This window comes from Xenopus laevis, chromosome 5S, assembly GCF_017654675.1.
Source record: "Xenopus laevis strain J_2021 chromosome 5S, Xenopus_laevis_v10.1, whole genome shotgun sequence".
NCBI classification, from domain to species: domain Eukaryota; kingdom Metazoa; phylum Chordata; class Amphibia; order Anura; family Pipidae; genus Xenopus; species Xenopus laevis.
The window spans coordinates 113,113,245-113,135,898 of NC_054380.1; the positions used below are offsets into that span (position 1 = coordinate 113,113,245).

General features: G+C 37.1%; 1 protein-coding gene across 3 annotated transcripts in view; it reads right to left on the reverse strand.

Annotated features, from left to right (window-relative positions):
• The window catches only part of wdr33.S (WD repeat domain 33 S homeolog), a 57,680-nt gene that overhangs the window by 26,514 nt on the left and 8,512 nt on the right, over positions 1 to 22,654 (reverse strand). For all 3 annotated transcript variants that reach the window (XM_018265816.2, XM_018265815.2, XM_018265814.2), the window contains exons 2-7: positions 20,671 to 20,905; positions 17,817 to 17,885; positions 16,155 to 16,259; positions 15,979 to 16,074; positions 15,212 to 15,363; positions 5,545 to 5,642 (exon numbers count right to left, since the gene is read on the reverse strand). In XM_018265816.2, coding sequence (XP_018121305.1) covers positions 5,545 to 5,642; positions 15,212 to 15,363; positions 15,979 to 16,074; positions 16,155 to 16,259; positions 17,817 to 17,885; positions 20,671 to 20,874 — 724 coding nt within the window. In that variant the 5' untranslated portion in view covers positions 20,875 to 20,905. The remainder of the gene's footprint in view (positions 1 to 5,544; positions 5,643 to 15,211; positions 15,364 to 15,978; positions 16,075 to 16,154; positions 16,260 to 17,816; positions 17,886 to 20,670; positions 20,906 to 22,654) is intronic.

Below are 22,654 nucleotides of genomic sequence, written 5' to 3' on the forward strand. Positions count from 1 at the left end.
TGCAAAGATCTGATCGTACGAATCGAGGATTTGTACGATTTTCGGACCGTGTGTGGAGAGTCCCGACATTTTTTTTTTGGTGGAGATCGGTCGTTCAGTCGATTGGACAGGTTAAAAGATTTCTGTCGGCTGCCGATAATATCTCTGGATGTATTGCCGACCGTACGATTTTCAGTGGGAGACTGTCACCAGCTTTGTCGGACATAACTTTCGTACGATTTCTGTTAGAGGCGGAATATCGGCTGATCTGTTATTTTGCTACTTTATTTAATCTGAATGGTTAGTGACAGGCTGGGAGATGGCGAAATCAGATCGTTCGAGGATTCGAACGATCGGATCTTTGCATCTATGGCCAGCTTTAGAGTAGCGCTCTGAGTCACCAACTGTAAACTGTTCTAATTTAATACAGTAGTGGACACATTTATCTACTTCAGGAAGATCTAATTTATGAATTAACCTGAGTGTGACTAGTAACATTTGACAGTGTTGCTACTGCAGGCAAGCACCCACAATCCCTGTAAAGCACAGTTATCTACAGGGCAGCCATAAACATGTTTTGGGGGGACTGCAAAGAATCCTCTTTTCCATCTTGCACCGATTAGCAGCTGTTTCTGTGAAATCTTTTATTTGACATTTCTAGATCAGCTCTTGGTGGTTTAATATTACTATATATTACTAACTATATATATATATATATATATATATATATATATATATATATATATATATATATATATATATATATATATAGTATTGCCAAGTTGAGTGCTACTTGCAGGGCTATAGCTTGAAATCTTTCCTACCCTACCAGTATGCTCAAATGTTTTACAGTTAAACACGCTGATTAGGGCAAACTTGCATTTTATCTTTATATATAATTAAAGGGATCTAGATACACTTAGAGGCACAGTTACTAAATGTATTTATTTTTTTATTTATTTAAGGTTGAATTTCGATTTCATGCAAGTTTCTTTAAACGGTATTAAATTTGAATGTGCTTTAAATTCGACTGGGCGATTATTTATAAAAAAAATTGAATATTTAAAACCCAAAAAATTTTTATGGACTCGAAAATTCGAGGCAAATTCTACTAAACTCGATTCCAGTTTTTTCTCTGAAAAAACTCGAATGTCGGGAAGGCTACTAACGTCCAAATTGGTCCCTGGACCTCTCTCATTGACTTAACTTGGCAGGTTTTAGGTGGCGATTGGTTGAATTCGAGTTCTTAAAGGGTATGAGAGTATGAGAAATCTCGAAATTCAAATTGAAACTCAAATTGAGTTTGGATAATTCACAATTCGAATTTGCTAATTAAAAAAATCTCAATTCGACCCTTAATACTCCCTAGTGTACCAGTCTAAAGTTATAAAATCATATTTTTTTTTAATGATTAATGCATTTAAGTTCATCCCAATATTTATCTGAGGACTAAGATCTACTATGGACTTTGCACAGTTTGGGCATGCTGGCAAATCTGCAGCACCATATTTACCAATCTATGACTCATTGGAAGATGAAGAGGAGTTGCAGTTTGAACATTCATGCAACTGCCTGCACAAACTGGAACTAGAGGAGGATGCCATACCATGCATAACTTCTCCCATGTATGGCATATGGGGCTGACAGCTGTAACGCGTCCCTTACCATGTTTTATAACTCCTGGCTTATACAGGAAATCCCTTAACACCAATAGGACTCCCTAAGTTTATAATGCTCACTAAGGTGATCAAGTGACGTCTTTAGAAATATGCTGTTATTACATGGGGACAACAGCAGCTTGTAAAGTTACCCTATAAAAACAAGGAAGACAATTATTTGCCTGTTTCACTTAGGTATGTGTCACTAGCAAGGAAAAGGCCTTTAGTGGGGGGCTGGTCTCCAACAAATTTATAAGCCCTTATTGCCTATGTATCTCCAGCTAAAAAGGTTATCCAGGATTGATATCTAGTATCAGGATTGAGTTTAGGGTTCAGCTGAAACACTTTTTGCAGGATTTCGTTTCGGACAAATCTTCAGTATTAGGATGAACTAAAGCATTAAAGTCATGTGAATTTCAAGCCCTAGACAACCAAATGAGATAATTTTCTGTTGCCCTTGGGAAATCTACAGATGAAAAATTGTCTAAATTCCTTGCCATCAGTTGGAATAGGAATCGCCACATCTGATACTTAAACTGAATCTGTGTAATCACGCAAAAATTTGTGCTTCCGAATTCGTGCGAATTTACATACAAATACCAAAGGATGGCAAGGTATTTTCTGTTTTAAAGAGGTCAGTGACAAGACCAGGGACGTTTTTCCTGTGCTACAGTGTAGTGGCCTTTTTAAGCGTTCAACCACACAGGATTGAGAGACACTATTCTACCCTATAGAGGCAGTACAGGCTTAAACCACACTAAATACTGAATGAAGAACACTAAAAGCAGACACACTAGGGGGCACATTTACTTAGGGTCGAATATCGAGGGTTAATTAACCCTCGATATTCGACTGTCGAAGTTAAATCCTTTGACTTCGAAGTCGAAGGATTTACCAAAATTCGTTCGAACGAAAAATCGTTTGATCGAACGATTAAATCCTTCGAATGGAACGATTCGAAGGTTTTTAATCCATCAATTGAACGATTTTCCTTCGATCAGAAATTTGTTAGAAAGCCTATGGGGACATTGATGTTTAGGTTTTACTTGGCGAAGTAGGGGGTCGAAGTTTTTTTTTAAGAGACAGTACTTCGACTATCGAATGGTGAAATAGTTGAACGATTTTTAGTTCGAAACTTTCGATTCGAAGTCGTAGTCGAAGGTCGAAGTAGCCAAATTCGATGGTCGAAGTAACCAAAAAAAAAGTTTGAAATTCGAAGTATTTTTTATTCTATTCCTTCACTCGAGTTAAGTAAATGTGCCCCTAACTATACTAGAATTTCTTAAATGGAAAGTTCACTTTCAGCATGGGTTGCTGTATGCATAAGAGAGCAATGTTCTGGAAAAAAAAACAACTAACTGGTCTATTTTGTTTTTTGGCACCTTTTCTGTCTGACTAAAATATAAATGCTACCAGCCCCCTGCAACCATAAAACAGATTAATTTTAAGGGTGGACCTTAATTATTATATTGCATTATTAGCCATTGATATTGATACAGCTATGGGACCTCTTGTCCACAATGCACGGGGTCCTGGGGTTTTCCAGATAATAGATCTTTCCATAATTTTGATCTTCACACCTAGTTTACTAGAAAATCATGTAAACATTAAATAAACCCAATAGGCTGGTTTTGCTCCAAAGAAGCCTAATTGTATTTTAGTTGGGATTAAGTACAAGATACTGTTTTATCATTACAGAGAAAAAATTGGATTCTTTTGATAAAATGGAGTCTATGAGAGACGGTCCATTATTTGAAGCTTTTGGGATAATGGATCCCATACCTCTACCGTAATTCAGAAATAGAGAGTAATACTATCTACATCATACGGTCTATTAAACCTGTTGGTTACGCTCCACAAAAAATGGTGGTCATACTGTTAAGTTGGGTCACGATGCCTTTTTAATAGTGGGAAACAATATAATACATTTCAATTGTAGACAGTGGTAATTACAATATGTATTGTTTACATATATTTGGAAATACTTGGGCTGTAAAGCGGTCTACAATTGTGTTGAGACAATCACACAGACCAGCTCACCACTTTAACTAGGGATACATGAAACTAAATGCTATACAATAGCTCAGATAGGTTCTTTAAAATGCACTGACATAACTTTTATATCAGTAGAAAAGGAACATTTGCAAATGTTTTGGAACAGTTGATCTCCACCCTTATAAAGCTATGTGTAGGTTGGTATATTACGCTCAGCAGATATGTACAGCAATATATAACTTTAACTCTTGCCTGTTTGTATTTGCAAATACTACAAGTAGTCTGTCTTAGTCATCCATGTTTCTATTATTGCATTGTTGTGCTTTTCTACGATACAGTGAATAGCCCTATGGGAAATACAGGTTCTTAAAATAAACATGTCTTATTAATCATGAAAACTTTCCTATAAAACAATGTTGCTTTAATACTCAGACAATACTAGCAATTTCCCAGTGAAATTCTGTTGTATTAACTTTTTAATAGGACGCCAAATGTAAAAATCTAGTGAAAATGAAAGTTAGATTGAAAAAGTTAGATGAAAACACAAATATATCAGTATTTATTTCCTATACATGAATAATTTTTTTAAGCAAAAAGAAAATGATATTCCACTTTATTAGCTGGCACTACCTGTATTATTAGTGTCTGTACTGTGGTCATTAATATTGTTTCTTTGTATGGATCCTAATATTAACTAATATAAAAAATTTAATCACATATATGGACACATCCCTGTTTAAAACCAGGAATAATTTCCAGGGTAGTAAATACTAGTCTATTTATTTTTCAAGCAATTATTAAGATATTTCAGTTCATTAGGACTAGGTTACCTCAGCGTATGTTTTCAGCGGTGCCACCAGTTTATGCAGTGAAATATTCAACTTTTGACTCATTCTCTCAATTGCTTTGATAATAACTAATTACTGTACTTTAACAAACTTCCCAAGTCAGTTTCTTTCTATTCAGAAATGAACTCAATCTAGTAGACGTCTGCGGATACTTGATACAATGTAACTAAACACAGCAAATTTATTGGGCTGCAGTTTAGCGGTCATTTGTGGAAATGGGGCTCCACGATCAGCCAACCTTGTGTCAGCCAAGTCACTAAACTCTAGAATAGATTCCTGGGTTAAATGCATTATTGAAATCCCTTAATAACTAAGGTTTTAAACCTATAAATTGAGATCTAAAAATTAGGTCCCATGCGGTTTAGAGAGGGGTCTATTTTGAATATTTAAAAAAAAAAAAATCTTTGTATCGTTAAATCAATGGAAACAAGGAGGTCTGTGTTGGATTTCAAGGTTGTAGCCTTGAATAAATTACATGTTGTTCTTTCCACAGAGCAATGGCTTAGTGTTTGAAGGAATGTCTACTGTGCAGCATATACATTATATGTGTTACCATTATAGGGATGCACCGAATCCACTATTTTGGATTCGGCCGAACCCCTGAATCCTTCGCGAAAGATTTGGCTGAATCCGAATTTGCATATGCAAATTAGGGATGGGGAAACCTCTTTTACTTCCTTGTTTTGTGACAAAAAGTCACGCGATTTCCCTCCCTGCCCTTAATTTGCATATGCAAATTAGGATTCGGATAGGCCGGGTAGAAGGATTGGGCCAAATCCGAATCCTGCTGAAAAAGACCGAATCCTGGATTCAGTGCATCCCTATACCATGATAGGGTTGTGATATTGGGGAATCACAGTGCATGTATGGCAAGCACAGTTGCTATTCAAGGTGTATGTTTTGTGTTGTTGCAATATGCTGGTCCATAGTTCAACTTGCATGAAACGGAGTTTAGGCCCAGGAGGTTTATCCAAAGTTTCCCGAGAGAAGCAATTAAGAGAAAACATCCTAACAGACAGTGTGAAGTCAAGGAGGTTAACCCATAACCTTATAAAATAACATACCTCGTAGTATTCTCTCCTCATGGCAACGTAGAAAGTCCCATATCCTAACTGTCCCATCATCTGAACACGTGGCAAATTTATTATCCGTAGGTGAGAAACTGTTACATGGAAACAAGCATTATGGGAAAGATCAGAGATACAACAGCACACCAATCTTCTCCAATTTGGTAGCATTACAATGATTATTTACAGTATCTTTACTAAAGGGCAAAAGCACTGGGCTGAATCTTGGACACAAACATCTTGAGTGTATTATTTGCATCAGGTCCATTATTTCAAACATTTGCATATTTTAACACAAAAAATTTACAACATGCTATAATACGTGGTCTTATAGTGAGATTACAAATTAATATGTTTCCCAGACCAGATATAAGAAAACACAAAACAAATGCATAGAAATATTTTAAACCCTCACAGGAAATTGTAGTTATGGTACAATTTCAAAAAAGGTGTGTTTGGCAGTCCAGAATGGGTGTTCTTTAGCTGAACAGAACCTCTAACAAGAACAGATGGGCTTGAGACAAAATACAGATTTCTACAAATTTTGTTATAAATGTTAAGCAATTTTATATTTGCAGCAGCCCCTGGTATAATTACTTGTTTGGAATTCCATATATTAAATAATAATAATGATGATAATTATGTCAGCTGTCTTTTATTTATATGTTTTATTGATTTCCAAAAGAGATAAATTAGAAAACACTGAAGGTTAAAAACAATTGCTAGCACTATTCATTTAGAAATACTGGTTGGCATCCCCATATGCATCAGACTGGTCATCTCTCAAGAGTCAGTGCAACAAGCACTCAGTACAAGCACTCTGCCATAAATGATCAGCATTTTGCATACAAAAAAAACCGACAAACCATTGGATTCAACCAAGTCAACAGCATTCCTCTTTTATTAAATGCTCATGTGAGTTAAATAACCCCATGCGTGGAGACTTGCAGAATGGAAACTAACCCAGAGCGCATATATATATATATATATATATATATATATATATATATATATATATATATATATATATATATATATATATATATATATATATATATATATATATATATATATATATATATATATACACACACATACATACATACATACATATATATATATACATATATATATATATATATATATACACACACACATATACATATACATATATATATATATATTTTGAGTAAATCGGCACTCACCATTCATATAGTTAAGGGTCGGGTGCTAACCAAATTTGTAGATATGTAGAGATGTAGAGATATATATATATATATATATATATATATATATATATATATATATATATATATATATATATTTTTTTTTTTTTTATTTTATTTTGTGTTTGAATTACTCTTAAAGTTGATCTAAGGTTTGAAGTTTTCAATTCCATTTTATGAAAATCAGTTGTAATGCCTTTATTGAGAATGTAATCTGCATTTGCTGTTGAGCAGCTTTTCAAATGAAACATGGACAATTCCACTCAAACACTTTCTACTGACTGGGCCAGCAGTGCAAAGAATAGCAAAGGACTGAAAATACTGAAACAGCAATTTAATTTACAAATAACCTTTATAAACTATTTTATTTTTGGGTTTACATGCCCTTTAAACCTCAGTGTTTAAAAGGGAGAGCACACATCCCCTTGGTCAACATAACAATACAGAAACGTTGAATGTCGTTGAAAATATATTCTATTTTTTAATTAAAACAATCCTTAATTTTTATGTTTTTACCTTTACTTCATCCACACTTCCCCTGTAATCAGGACAATTTATTTAAACAATAAGCTCTGTCTAATCAACCTCCCCCATCTCCAAAAGTTATGTTTAATACAAGCCCCATTTACTGACCTTGTGTTAAACAAGATCGTAAGCTGGCTCTAACTGTAAACCAATTAAAACTTTCTAAGACTTTATATCAAATCATGATGGTACCAGTAATTATACGTAGAGACATAACGTTCATAAATGGTCAATCTGATGAAGAATCAGATAAAAACCTCTCAACTGCTTGCTTAGATTAAATGAGTATTATCATTACATTGTCTACTAAATAGATATTTGGCCAAAAATATTGGTGGGGAGGTCCAGAGAATGATCCAAGCAAAAGAATGAATAAAGGTGGCCATAGAGGCACAGATAATATCGTACAAAACAAATTTTCGTACTATATTCGGTGCGTGTATGCTGGGAAAAGAGCCAACCGATATTGGCAGAAGACTTGAATATCGCTCAGCTCGTTGATCTGGCTGGATGTAAAATTGTGATTGGGTGCCTTTGAAGGCACCCAAACATCGGTCATTGTTAGTGCTGAATCGTCAGATACACGTAGAATTCTATTGTTTCTACCTGTTTATCTGAAGATTCAGCTCTACACGTGTGTATTGAAACAATCTTTCTTGGAAATATCTTTTCCAAGAAAGATTGTAATTGTTATGTCTCTCCCTTTGCAGCCAATCATAAAAAATAAAAAAAATCATAACATTAGGAGGCTTAAGAGCAGGTGCTGACCCAACTATTTCCACTCCTCCAAGGTTAGGTTAATGGGGAACTCCATCCATAAATAAAATAAAAAATGACTCAAGCTTCGTACTTGAAACAATGTAGCAGAAGTCAGGTCTGTTAAAGAGTTGCTTCTATATTTATAGTCACTACTGCTCCACTGTTCCTGGAGCCAGACCCAGTTGTGCAGATAATATAAATATCCAGACGATTGTAATAGTAATTACATTTACAAAGAACATAACATTATTTATAAACAACATAGTATTGTAGTCATGACCTATAATTGAAGGGTCTCTGAGTCCTTGCTGATTATAATAAGGGCATCTCAGAACATGTGAAGTTGTGAAAACCTGCAGAATGTTGTTGTATAAGATTTACTGTCTTTGTAACTCCGAATTGGCAAAGAGATTTGGCATCAATACATGGTCAGCAGCTATGACCAGATATGGACATAAAGAAGGAAAACTAGAGGAAGAAGGGAGAGATGGACAGGGCAAGAAAAATGTGGTAAAGGAAGGAATTTTTCATTATTAAAAGTGCAGAAAAGGAAAGATAAGGAAAGTAGAGAATAAGTATAGGGTTTTGTGGCATATCCTGAAACTTTGTTAATAAATGTGTGATGCTAAATTATAAAAAAGGTGGTTTGTCCTATGTAGTGTGCCATAGGAATTTCTCCCTTTAGACCAATAATGTTGCAATGTCTACCTAAACACATATGCAATATTACACAGCTAAATGTTTTGGAAGCCCTCATACTGACTTTAAACTTAGTGGCCCTGCGTGTTTGTCACCTTAATTGGTTTGGACTGTAGTGCAGATCAAGCTATGAACAGTTAAAATACATCTGCAGGGACTTTTGCCGTTACTATGTAAAGCAGGGGTGTCCAAACTTTTGGCTCGCCGGGCCACATTGGAAAAAGAAAAATTGTCTGGGGCCACAAATGAAATACACAAACACGTTTGATTTGTAAAAGTAATGGAAATACACAGAAAAGAACTACAATGCCAGTTGGATAACCAGATGGAGCTATACACTGGAATATGGGACACCTGGATATTAAATAGACTTATTATTATATTATTATTATTACTAACTGGCCAATGGGCAGAGTCCCTCCTCCTCCTATATCCTTTGCAACATGATGTTTCCTCCGGAACCAAGCTGGGCCGCATTCATATGCATCCTGGGCCGCATGTGGCCCTCGGGCCGCAGTTTGGACACCCCTGATGTAAAGAGTCCTTATTGCTTCCATACGTTCAAGAGTCCATACTACCACCTCAGCTACAGTTCTCCCCTTGAGATTACACTACACAAAAATACAGCAAATACAACAGTTTTATTATCCTTTACTTAACTCCATAATGCCAACAAGTAGTAATCATTCATATCAGTCCCTGACCCAGGGGAGCTTACAATCGTTACCCAATATATCATACATTATATAAATATATTTTAAATATATATCATTTACAGAAAACACTGTCTGGAGAAAACCCATGTACACATGGGGAGAACAATTTCTTGCTTGTAGATGAGTATTTTCATGTGGGTGGGGGGGAAATGCAGTGCGTCTCTTAAAGGCTGCTGTAATATACTTTTCACAGGGGACGGTAGTGTAATTCTGCAAATATTCCCTGTGTGGTATATTTACAGAAGCACTACAGTTCTACAATTACCTATTAAAAGATTACTGTGTAAACAGCTGAGGAGGACAAAGTGTGATGTACACTGTAACAGAAACAGTCAACTGTGCAAAACAAGACAACAATTGGGGTCAGGCACACAAGATCAGGAGTTCACAGAGAAATCCAGAATGTGCAGCTTCCTGGCCTACAAGTAATATAGCAGAGTAAACAGTTCCAGCACATGTCCACTACTAACAAATTCTTTGGCACTACATGCTCTCTGCAGCTCATTTACAATGGACTTCCAAAGAAAAACAAGTAGAAATCACATTCACAATTTATGCAAGTTGCTTAACCCATGTACAATAAAAGCCACAGTGAGCAACAAGGTAAAAACATTTTTACGCATAACCTCCACTCATCTAATGAACGGTAGGTCACCCCCATAAAATATTATTCGTCTTGTCAGAGACTATGGTTCATAATCAATCAGATATGTTTTGAGTGGGGCTCCTATCTGTATTTCTTTGCAAGCCTTTGGTCTATCAGTCTCATTTAGTCAACCTTTTAGTTAGTCAGTCAATGAAAACGAGCAAGTGAATGAATCAGTAGTCATTAGGTTACCAGCATGACGTTTGTGAGTAGTAACAATCTGTTATTGTAATTTGGTTTCTTCAAGAGCCAAACTGTGGTGTAAACATACAATTAAACAGAAAATTATTAAATTGCCTCTTTACAAATCATTGGCAAGACTGTTTGTGAAAAAGATAATTAACAAAACAGAGAAATACAGAGATTACGAACAATGCTGGGGGAAATTAAAAATTGAGAATTGAAAAAAGCACCTCAAATGAATTGGTTTCTGTAGAGTAGGGTATAACATGATTATAAAGAAATACAAGTGACTGTCCAATATATAGTGACATTCAACAAGAAATTGTGTCAGATGTAAAAGTTGACCTGTCAACCAGACAAAAAGAGCTGTATGATGAGTCCTTTTCAATTAAACTCAATTTTTTTTAATTAAAACATCCGTACCTGTTATAAACTTGTTGATCTTAGCTGTCAATCATATATCATCTGCCCCTCCTCTATGCCTAAGGCATAGAGGCGGGGCAGGCAATTACTTTCACTTTCCATTCTGCACTTCTTAGATATCACTGCACTCTCACATTTCTCCTCCCACCTCAACATTTGTGAAGCCTGTTCATGGTCATGGCTATCAGATGCCCAATTCTGGCGTATAAACAAAATTTTGACATAAAGCAAAGCTTGCCTTAAAGGAACAGTTCAGTGTGAAAATAAAAACTGGGTAAATAGATAGGCTGTGCAAAATAAAAAACATTTCTATAATAGTTAGTTAGGCAAAAATGTAATGTATAAAGACTGGAGTGACTGGATGTGTAAGATAATAGCCAGAACACTACTTCCTGCTTTTCAGCTCTCTAACTCTGAGCTACTGAGCTAGTCAGCGACTTGAAGGGGGGGCCACATGGTACATTTCTGTAGTGAGTTTGCAATTGATCCTCAGCATTCAGCTCAGATCAAAAGCAACAGATATGACCCATGTGCCCCCCCCTCAAGTCACTGATTGGTTACTGCTTGGTAACCAGTCAGTGGAAGCCAAGAGAGTTGAAAAGCAGGAAGTAGTGTTGTAGCTCTTATATTACACAACCAGTCACTCCAGCCTTTATACATTACATTTTTGGCTAACTATATTACAAAAACATTTTTTATCATACACAGCCTATTTACTCAGTTTTTATTTTTATACTGAACAATTCCTTTAATAACAGCGTCCACAAAATGGCACCTGCCTGCTTGATGTGATTGTGAATTCTAAGACTAACATAAATTGCATATAAATAAGTTATATAGTTTAAGTGAAGTTTATTATGCTTGACTATCATAAAATAGGATTTTGAATGATTTCTTAGGGTGATAGGTCCCCTTTAAGGCCACTTTGTGTTGCCTGGATTTTTGGAACTACTTGAATCAGCATTCAAAGCCTCCTGAAGTTATCTAATATGCATTAAGCCCCAGAATAGGAGTTTTTGCCCCTTAAGGTGGCCATACACGTAGAGAGACGTCACCAAACGAGCGGATATCTCCCCGATATGCCCACATTGAGGTGGGCGTTATCGAGCTGAACCGATCGTGGGCCCTAGTGGCTAACGATCGGTTCATAATGTAGCCAACACGGGTAGTCAGATCGTGGGACAGCATCAACGAAAGAGTCCACGACGCGACAGGATTTTTAATTAATTAACATCTGGATGACTTTTGGCCAGATATAGATTGGAAAAAGCTCATCGGAGGGCCCTAAACACGGCCTGATAAGCTGCCGACTCGGTCTGTCAGCAGTTTTTATCGGACCCTGTTTGGCTAGCTTAAGCAATAAAGTAAAATCACGATTCTCATTATCCACTAAACATCTTTAAATGTTTACATATGCAAACAATAATTTAGCCATATTGTTAAGTTCCACAATTTAAGCATTTTTGTTGAATAAAAAAAAAAAAAACCACACACAAAACAATGAACAAATGTTGGTGTAGGATTTGTTATTCAATAAAATAACAGTTGGTAAAGGGTCTTAATACCATACTAGACAGTGTATACTTTCAGTTTGACATAACTGATCCAGCTACTCAGTAGGTACATTTGTTTATTAGCTGCGGTTTTATCATCCTCAAGTGCATGGAAAGTTGAATGAAAAGAAACTAGCCAAGTGCAGTTTTCTCACGCTACTGATCTTCAAGAAAGTGATGCTAAATATGCCTGAAACTTAAGGGATAAGAAGTAGGTGATATTTCTCAAAGTTAATTGTGGAAAAGTAATGCAAGAAAATGACTAAACTAAAAACACACAAGGCATACAGTATTGGTGCAAAAATGGATAGTAGAATTTCCGAAATATGCACCTTTGTTTTGCCTGTGGGTTTCCAATATACTGGGACTACAGAACGCAGAGATCAACCACTGCTCTTACTGAAGTGTACTAAACCGTAAGAAAGGAGAGGTTTAAAGGGGACCCGTTACCCAGAAAAATTATTCTGAAACCTATTTTATCACATTAGTCAAGCAAAATGGACTTTAATTACACAGTATAAATTATTTGAATCTTGTTTCCTTCAGTCTGAGAATTCCTAATTATTGCAAGCATGCAGGAGCCATTTTGTGGACACTGTTGTTAAGGCAAGTCTTGCATCATCTCAGAATCTTGTTTGTGCACCAGAATGGGGGACCTGCTGTCCATCCCCATGTCCTGGCTTGCTGGAGATTAAGCTATCTTTTGTGGAGAATTGGGCCAAATGTATGGCTTTGGCAAATCCCTACTTTTGTTTCATCCTTTTCCTACTTGTTGCTGGCTGCAAAATTTAGATTTTTCCCTACAGGCTTTTTTTCTTTTACTGACACTACTAAATATCTTACTGGTATCTCTCTTCCCAAGCCTTCACCCTGACACTTCACTGTTGTAGAATATAACACCCTTTATAGAATTTCTTTAATATTGTTGCTTTGATTCGCTGTATGGACCATTTTTAATATCAGCACTGCAAGACATGTGCAGAGTGTATTTTAAGCAGTACACATATGGAAGGTCTTCCACATCAATTTTTTATAAAGTGATCACTCTCCAAGTTACTGCAATAAAACCTATGCCTGTATTTCTGCTGTAATTTTTGCCACTTCTACCTGTCTCTCATTGTCTAACTCAGTTTCTGAAATGACTATACAGGCAGTATATAAATGCAACAAGTGCAAAATCATTTCACATATTAGCCCAACCACTGCTAGTACATTCAGACTTGGTGCACCCTACTGCTCCTTGTTACTTAGCCTCCTTTCCGCATCCATCTTTTTTCAGACCCATCCATTGCTGCCTTCCATTTTCAAAAAAAAACCCCTGCTGAATTTACTATCTTTCTGTCCCATTGCACTCACACACTTCTTCGTTTTCCTAACGTACCCTTCCTGCTCCGCTTGCACACACCATCTGCCCATCAGCAATCAATGCTGAGTCTTTTTAATCTTTGTTGCTTTGGCATGTACACTGCTGTATTGGCTCAATACATATTTCTGCTTTTCCTCTTTCTGAAACTGCCCACCTCTTTCTCAGTCTCTCCCTTAAAGACCCCAATATCTTGATCATGCTCACAGGGGATTCAGTTTTCTCTGACCTTTTCAATACCAAAGATCATGTACATCTACCTCAAAACCCCTCTGTTCTACCCACTTCTACCTTGCACTTTGCAACATGCCTGACATATTGCCTATTCAGTCACTCTTTCACTCAACAATGTTGCTCTTTTTAAAACTGAAAACACACCACTGGTGCATGTTCCTTTATAAAGAGCCTTTCTTTAACTTTGGTCTATTTCAATGCTTTCTCTTTCCGCTGGTGACTGCTTCAATTCAAACCCATGCCCACTTCTGGTGATATTCATTAGTTCTAGTGACTGAATATCCCATCACCTCTCCTGACAAGGGATATGCAAAATTCTCTCAGCCAGCTTTTGCCTATTGCATTTATCTTCCCAGAAGGTTTCCCCTAGACTACTGCCATCTACTCTCCCACCATTCCCCAGTCAGGACAAACCTTTTGTTTGTCCCTTTTTATCTGTCCAGCAGAACTGAATGATTAAATCTGTCTAAAGTTGCCTGTACTCTGTATTCTGTTACATCAACTGTTTACTAGATCCTTGTGTCCTACCAACTGTTTTATTTGTACAGTTTAATATTTGTGTTCATGTGAAGACAATCATTCAGGTATGAAGCTCATTAATGGTGTGATCAACGAAATCATCGATTGGAGATGCAGGAGAAACAATGCTTCCATAAAAAGCATCATCCCAGTGTTGATCGGTTGAGGTATATACATTTAATCGCCAGCGCAGCAATACAGTCCGTCACAGAAGTTCATTTGTATGTCAGCTTTCAGAAGGTGAAGGCACAGAAAGTATTAGATCAGAAATGCTGATGCCAACAGTGTGAGTCAATGGCATCTTTGTTGCATAATACCAGGTTTGTAGTATAGCACCAGGTTTTCAGTATACAACTGGCTTTTGTCTAATTTCCAGGAAGATGATTATATTACCATATATAAATAGGTCATGTGTATACATTACCCAAGTTACCCTAATCCATGTTCAGGTATCTCCTAACAGATTTAATATTTTAGAAAGAGGTAATTTATTTATTGCATGGTGCATGTACCATTCAGTTTTTATTCCTTGTATGTGTGCTTTATTTAGCAACTCTGGACTGTCAGAGGCACGGAATTCTTTATTTATAAAGAAAAAATTTTGCCATACACATTGCTTGCAAAAAACGATACAAAAGGCAGTGAGGTGGCAGGAAGGTGAACTGCAATGTACATGCAACTGAAGATTCTTAACCCTAGCTAAGCCTTTCTCCTCATGCAATGTTAAAGTATACCCAAAGCAAATTCTTAATATACAAACAGAGAACTGGGGGAAGATATAAACAGCAACTTTGGAAAAGGGTAGAACGATTATAAACCTGGCCTCTCTAATCGCCTCCTTATGCGCCTGGAACATCTTGACGTTGTTCATATTTGATTGCCAATACTTGACATAGCCGCTGTGATCAGCAGTCAGCATCCACATGTCATTATGGGACCATGTCATGGCTCGAACTGGGCTGTCATGAGCCTGTAGTAAAAAGCAATGGGAAGGAAATCTTGGTCAAACAACTAAAAATCAGCTAAGTAGCTAGCATAATGTCTACATTAGTTTATTAAATGTATTCTGCACCACCTCAGGGTTTGTACATACAGTAATACAATCAAACAACTTGTATTAATAAACCAACAAAGTGTTTTGTATCAGACTATACAGCTAATCACCTGAAGATCTGTGTCTTAAGGTGGCCATACATGGAGAGATCCGCTCAAGCGGACCTTGAGGTGGGCAATATCGGGCTGATCCGATCGTGGGATTTTCTGTCCCATCCGATCGAGATCTGGCCGACTTTCGGACAGATCTTGATCGGTGAAGCCCATCGGGGGGCCCCATACACGGGCCAATAAGCTGCCGACACGGTCTGTCGGCAGCTTTTATCGGCCCGTGTATGGCCACCTTTACAGAATTCTGACAATGCTTAGATATTGGTGCCAGAAGAAAACAAAGCACAGTGCTCGTTTTCCATGCAGCTGTTTGTACAGAATTCAGATATGCCAAATCATCATATCTCATTTGTTTGAAGAAAAACAATTTTGAAAGGCAAAAAAACATCCCAATAACAACATAGCTCTGTGAAAAACTGACCTGCAAAATAGTCTCAAAATTGAAGGTAAGCCCATTCCACAAAGTGAATTCTCCACTAGAGGCTCCAGTAACCAACCGTCGACCCTCTGGAGTCCACTGCAAACAGACCAAGTCATTATCAGCTGAAAAGGCACCCAGCATGAGACATTCACAATACATATACAAATAATACTCACCCTGACCACAAACACAGGGCATTTTACTTTATTGGTAGAAGTGCGAACAAACTTTGTAGTGACAGCATTCAGAGGATTATTAATCATCCCAATAGGTGGAACAAGCTGCAAAAATTTGAAATTGACAGGACATCAAAATAAATGAAGTAGCTAATACAAGAATTTGAATAATTGCTTAGAAACAAATACATGATGGGTTCTATCTGTAATGAGGTATGAAGAAGTCACGTGAGCATTTTAAAATGATAATCTATGTAACAACACAACTTGATTTCACAGACTGATTTGTTAGACAGCTAAGAACAAAATACATTCTCAGCATACTTAACTTTTGCAACGCTAGACAACTAGTTTCTACTGTACTGCCATGAGTAAGAAATAACATGACTTTTAGTGATGCGCGGGCCTGCTGGATACCCACAGGTCGGTCAGGTTGGGGACCACCACGCACCCCTATTTTACACTGCCTGCTTCTAGTTTTATAGCTGTGCGCCTGCTTGCCCCGTCCCTTTTGTGGCGTCATCGGCGGGGCAGCGCAGGTCTATAAAAGGAACCTGGAAGTGGGGCGCGGGAAGTCGATATTGGGCGGGTGGGGAAAAACCTGACCCGCACATCACCAATGACTTTTTATGTTACCTTTGATTCTGTCATGATAATTATTGTATGGTTTTTATTACTGTATTATACGCTGAACATTGCAAATAACTCATTCTGCCATTTAAAATGTTTTTCTTAAACCAATAAACCTTTTTTTGTTTTAATATTGGTGTGCAGTAGTAAAGTGTCAGTTTATCAGAGCACAAGTCTCATGGTTAAAGGCACCTGGGAAAAAAGGAAAATGTCTAGCTCTGTGTCAGATTTCAAAGTTACATTTATATTTAAAAAAAAAAATCTGCTTTTTGAAAATGAATTTTAATGCAGGATTCTGTTGGGTCTGCCATTAACTGATGCATTTTGTAGAAAACTGGTTATCCTGTGACATAACCCCTTTAAAAATACTATAGAAAATATCCAAGGACATAGCTGAGGCATAGACTAGATGAACAAGCATAGCATCACTGCACATCTATGAAATCAAAGATATTTGGCAAAGACTGATTTCTGTGGAGAAATCAGAGGGTGCACACATGCATGCAGACAACACACACACACTGAACAGGAGGTATGTAGCTAGTTTAAAAAAAAAAATCTGATACTTATTGCCGAATATTGCTGCCTGTGGCTCAAAGCAGTAATCATTGGATGAGAACAATCTGCTTGTACAAAACATAGGCCATAGGCAAAATATTCATTTTCAGTAAAACAAGAAATGTTAGGCAGTGACATTAGATGAAATGGACAGTTTGCAAAATGTGACACTGCTCTAAATGGGGTTTTGGCTTCAGGGAGAAGCACTAGCAGAATATAGTAAATCGGGATAGGCTTTGCTAAGCAAACAAACTGTCATTATGCATGGTATGGAGAGAATGTATATACAAAGGCATATGGGTCATTTTTATCACTGCTATCTATAGTTTTTTCATAAAAAACACACCAATGTGTTTTCTGCTGATAATTATGAGTCCAGAAGAAGCACCTTCAAGTGATATTGGTCTAACATAGAAAGCAAGCATCCTAACCCTATAAGCAGAATAATATGTTCATTTTGCCCTTAACACTCACATCATTGTAGTAACCAGCATCTGGCTGAATAGCTCTCATATCTCTCTGATCTCTCTGCCAAACACGGTTCTGGGAAGAGAAAAAAAAAGGGGGGGGGGAACCAGAGTGAAAACAGGTATTACGTAATCTTAATATACCCACAAACCAACTCATTTTAGTCCCACCCAGCGACAAATCTCTTCTTCGGCAACTAATCTCCCCATATTGCCTTCCAACCGGCTAGAATGTTAATCGCCGGCAGATGGCACTCGGATTGCTTAGTTTTTCCAAAGTTGACCGAAGTTTCCTCTGAAGCGATCAGAGTGCCATCCCGCCAGTGATTCACATTCTAGCCAACGGGAAGATTAGTCACCCTGAAGAAGAGGAGACTTGACGCTGGGCGACTAATCTCCACCAGAGCGCCACCAACCTTAAAGGGATACTGTCATGGGAAAACATGTTTTTTTCAAAACGCATCAGTTAATAGTGCTGCTCCAGCAGTCTTCTGCACGTAAATCCAATTCTCAAAAGAGCAAACAGATTTTTTTATATTCAATTTTGAAATCTGACATGGGGCTAGATATATTGTCAGTGTCCCAGCTGCCCCAGTCATGTGACTTGTGCCTGCACTTTACGATGGAATTACTTTCTGGCGGGCTGTTATTTCTCCTACTTGTTTTTAGATCTACCAGGGAGCTGTCATCTTGTGTTAGGAAGTTACCTTCACATCGTTCTATTGTTAGGATGTGGGGAGGGGGGGGGGAAGAAGAGGGGGACGAAATCACTCTAGCTTGCAGTACAGCAGTAAAGAGTGACTGAAGTTTATCAGAGCGTAAGTCACATGACTGGGGGCAGCTGGGAAACTTACAATATGTCTAGCCCCATGTCAGATTTCAAAATTAATTATAAAAAAAACAGTTTGCTCTTGTGAAAAATGGATTTCAGTGCAGAATTCTGCTGGAGCAGCACTATTAACTGATGCCTTTATGGAAAAAAAACATGTTTTCCCATGAAAGTATCCATTTAATGTATCATTCAATTCTTTTTTACTCTTTTATTTAAGGGCAGTAGCCGACTGGGAAATGTGTTGCCTGCGGAAAAAAAATGCAAAACTGCAAGCAACAAATCTCCAGAAAATGCTTCTCCAACACATTGCTTTGTTCTTCTGAAGTCGCCCGAAATTGCCTTGGGAGGAAACTTGAGGCAGCTTTGCAATACATAGGTTTTAAAACAGACATTTTCAGTTATTTCAAATGGAGAGGCATTTTAGGGAGATTGGTCATCTGCAGTCATGCAAATTGGGGATAAACACAGATGTGTGTCTTGGTGCATTACAGACTATTAAAAGGAGCAGTAAATAATATGTTGTTGTACACAGTAACATGAAACATACATTTAGCGCAATGACACAGGAAGGCACATTTATTAAGGATCGAATTTGTGTACGTTTTTTTGAACTTCCCTAACAGGCCATAAATTCGACTAGTCTAAATGTATTAATAAAATCAATTTTTTTAAACTTGAACATATTCAAACGACTCAAATTAAATTTAAAAAACCTTGAATGTCAGGAAGGCTACAAACATCACCAATTTGATCCGCTGAACTCTCCCATTGACTTATACAATAATTCAGCAGGTTTTAGGTGGCGAATAGTCAAATTAGATTTCTTAAATAACCAGAGTATTCTGAGTTTGGAGAATTCACAATTCACAAATTCTAATTTGAATTTTCACTTTGACCGTTAATAAATCTGCCCCATATTTATTAAAAAGACAAAACAAAACAAATCACTGTACAGTAGTTTTAGCAGAGATAATTCTCAGTATTTCTACGGCAGGGTATTTTCTGGCATTTTGTATCAGTGTGTGTCATTACCCAAATGACAGAATGGTAATTTGTTGTAAGAAGTGTTCTTGCTGGTGTAGAAAACATGTATTTATAACAACATTCAAAACTTTTCTTTTACAACTCATGTACAGTATTTAATGGGTTTAAAAAAATTTTAGATTATACTTTTGCTAATTATTTTAATACATAAAAAGTTGACAGCAGGGCTCAGATAAATACAAGGGACAGTTATTGGACCTATATGTATGAAGGGTTCCCTGAAAAGCAATCCAGCCAATAAAAGTTAAAAAAGGAAATGAGATGGTGTACACCTTTACTGGCCAGCTTTACAGATAAGCCAATCTGATCAACAGTGTACTACACATTTTATGTAAATGTTAATTTTACCTGTTTAATATTATGCATTGAAAGTTAAACTGTTGATGCTTCTTACCCAGAGCTAAGCGTAGGGATTTTTATATCCTTCACGGACTTGCTTCTATAACATAATACTTATAGGGCCTGGTCAGACTTGCCTGAAAATGCCTCCTTTCCCATTTTTAGGGCTCACTTCTCCATGCACTGCACTCAGGTGGAAGTTGTGCTATATATATATATATATATATGTAGAAGCATATATATATGTAGAAGAGAGCAAATCTGCTTCTCTCCACCTGCCTACAAAACACAGGTAGAGAGAAGCGGAGCCAATTCTCTGTCTGACCAGGGCCTAAATATATACCGACTGTTAACATTCTGTATATTTGATAAAATGTACATATTTGCACACAAATTTACTGCAACAAAACTAAACACTACACACTCAAAGAATGAGGAGCTTGGACAGTGACAAAGAATTATTGTAAGCATTGCTGTACAAACAAGTTCACATGAAAGCATGCAAGGTTAATTGCTCAGTCAATATAGGTATCACGTATCAGTGTAAAAGAAAACTGTTAAAGGTAATGCAGCAATAGCTGCTAATTAAAGTCCACATCCAATGCATGACTTTGGTTTCTTGCTTTGAGCAGATAAGGTTTTTTACCTCCAAGTACTTGATGACGGAGGGGTTGTAGTCTATAGTCTTGCGGTTCACAGCTTTTCGCATACGTTTGCCATCAAAGGTGAGCTGCTGCATGGCTTGTTGCTGGGCATAGTCAGGTCGCTTATAGAAGAGCTGTCTGGGAGCCTGATGCTGAAACCGAGGCATATGAAAGAAGCGAGGTGGGGATCCAATTTCTGTTGCCATTGTGATGTTAACTTGGGTCTTGACACAGAATCTAAATGGAACAGAAAATATAGTTCAAACATTCAAATCAATAATTACAGACACATACCACTGTCCCCTTTATTGGTCATTTTTTTGTAGCTGGTGTCTTTGTTAAGTGATACAGGCAACGTAGAGATCAATTTGGAATAAAATTAAGTATAAGAGTTGCCATGGGGAAGTAGGATTTCACATGATGGTATGGAGAGGAGAAAAGCTGCAAGCACCATAACTTTGAAATAAGTTTTGCATCACAAAGAGGACATGGAAGGCATTTCTAAGACTTCAAGTTCTTCATCACTGATGACTGGGGAGATCATGCTGAACTGATTGCGTGTCTACTGGGATAACTAAAGAACAGATGCGGGACCTGCAGTTCCATCAGCAGAAGATCATGTACACCTTATCTATGTGCGATGAGATTTCCAAGCCCTCTGAGCCCAGGCCAATACTATTTTCTCAGATAATGCCTTTTCAACTTAATCCACATGTATAAAGGTTTTTGGGACAGCTGACCACATAACAATCGGACAGATCAGAAAACCCTGGCAGATGAGAGATGCATCAGTGTACTGATATGGTCCTTGTGTGATGGATCTCCATAGACCTGCATCATCCAATCACAATTTAGGTCCATGCATAGACGCCAAATCGGGCAAAGAAACAGTTTGGCAACATGTATGGCAAGTGTAAGACTAACGTTTCTCCAGCTAATTTAAAAGTAACTGGATATTATGGGAAAATGTATTTAATAGAGTCCTGCATTAAAATCCATTTTTCAAAATAAACTGATTTTTTTAAAATGTTGAAATATGCCATGGGCCTAGGCATGTTGTTAGTTCCCAGGTGCCCTCAATCATGTGACTTGTGCTCTGATAAACTGGTCCCTCTTTACCACTGTACTGCAAATTGGAGTGATAACACCCCTATCCTTTTCCCCCAGCAGAACAATGGAAAGGTAACCAGATAATTGCTCCCTAACACCTACAATGCTAAACCTATGATATGAGAACAGCACTCAATTGTAAAAATCTAAGTCCAGATACCCAAGTTCAGAAAAATAGCTTCTGAAAATCTGAAAACAGTTCCATTGTGAAATGCCAGCTCTTTCTGAAAACACATGTCCAGATACAATGACCTGAGATGGCTGCCTACATAACAATGTTAGAAGTAAACATAAAATACATTTATTGGTTCAAGGAAATTTTAAATAGAATTTCTTGGAATGTACACAGTGTAATTTAGTATTACACTGTGTAATTTAGTAATCATGACAAACCCTTTAATTAGAATTGTCCCATCTTTCAGAACATATATTTAAAGGACAAGCATTTGGAAGCAATAGTTATGATGCACTTATTTCTAAGTTTTCACTAAAATACAGGCATTCAAAAGATACAGCATGTGCAACATTGCAAACATACCTCAGGTAAGCTAGAAATGACAGGAGGCCATATCCCATAGACTTATTTTAAGCGAATACATATTCCTTACAATTTTTTTACTGTTTACTCTGTAATAATAAAACAGTATGTTGTACTCGATATTTAACTAAACTGCACAAATCCATATTGGTAGCAAAACAAAAGTATTGAATCTATTCAGTAGATTCAGTAACTTAGTGGTGAAGAGAAAAACAAATAGCTAGGGTTAAACATAGGAGATGTTGATCTGATTTTATAGGTCAGACTACATCTGACCCAAAAAATCTTGTTATGCGACACCACAAGATTTTGTGGCATCCTATAAAATCTGATCCCCA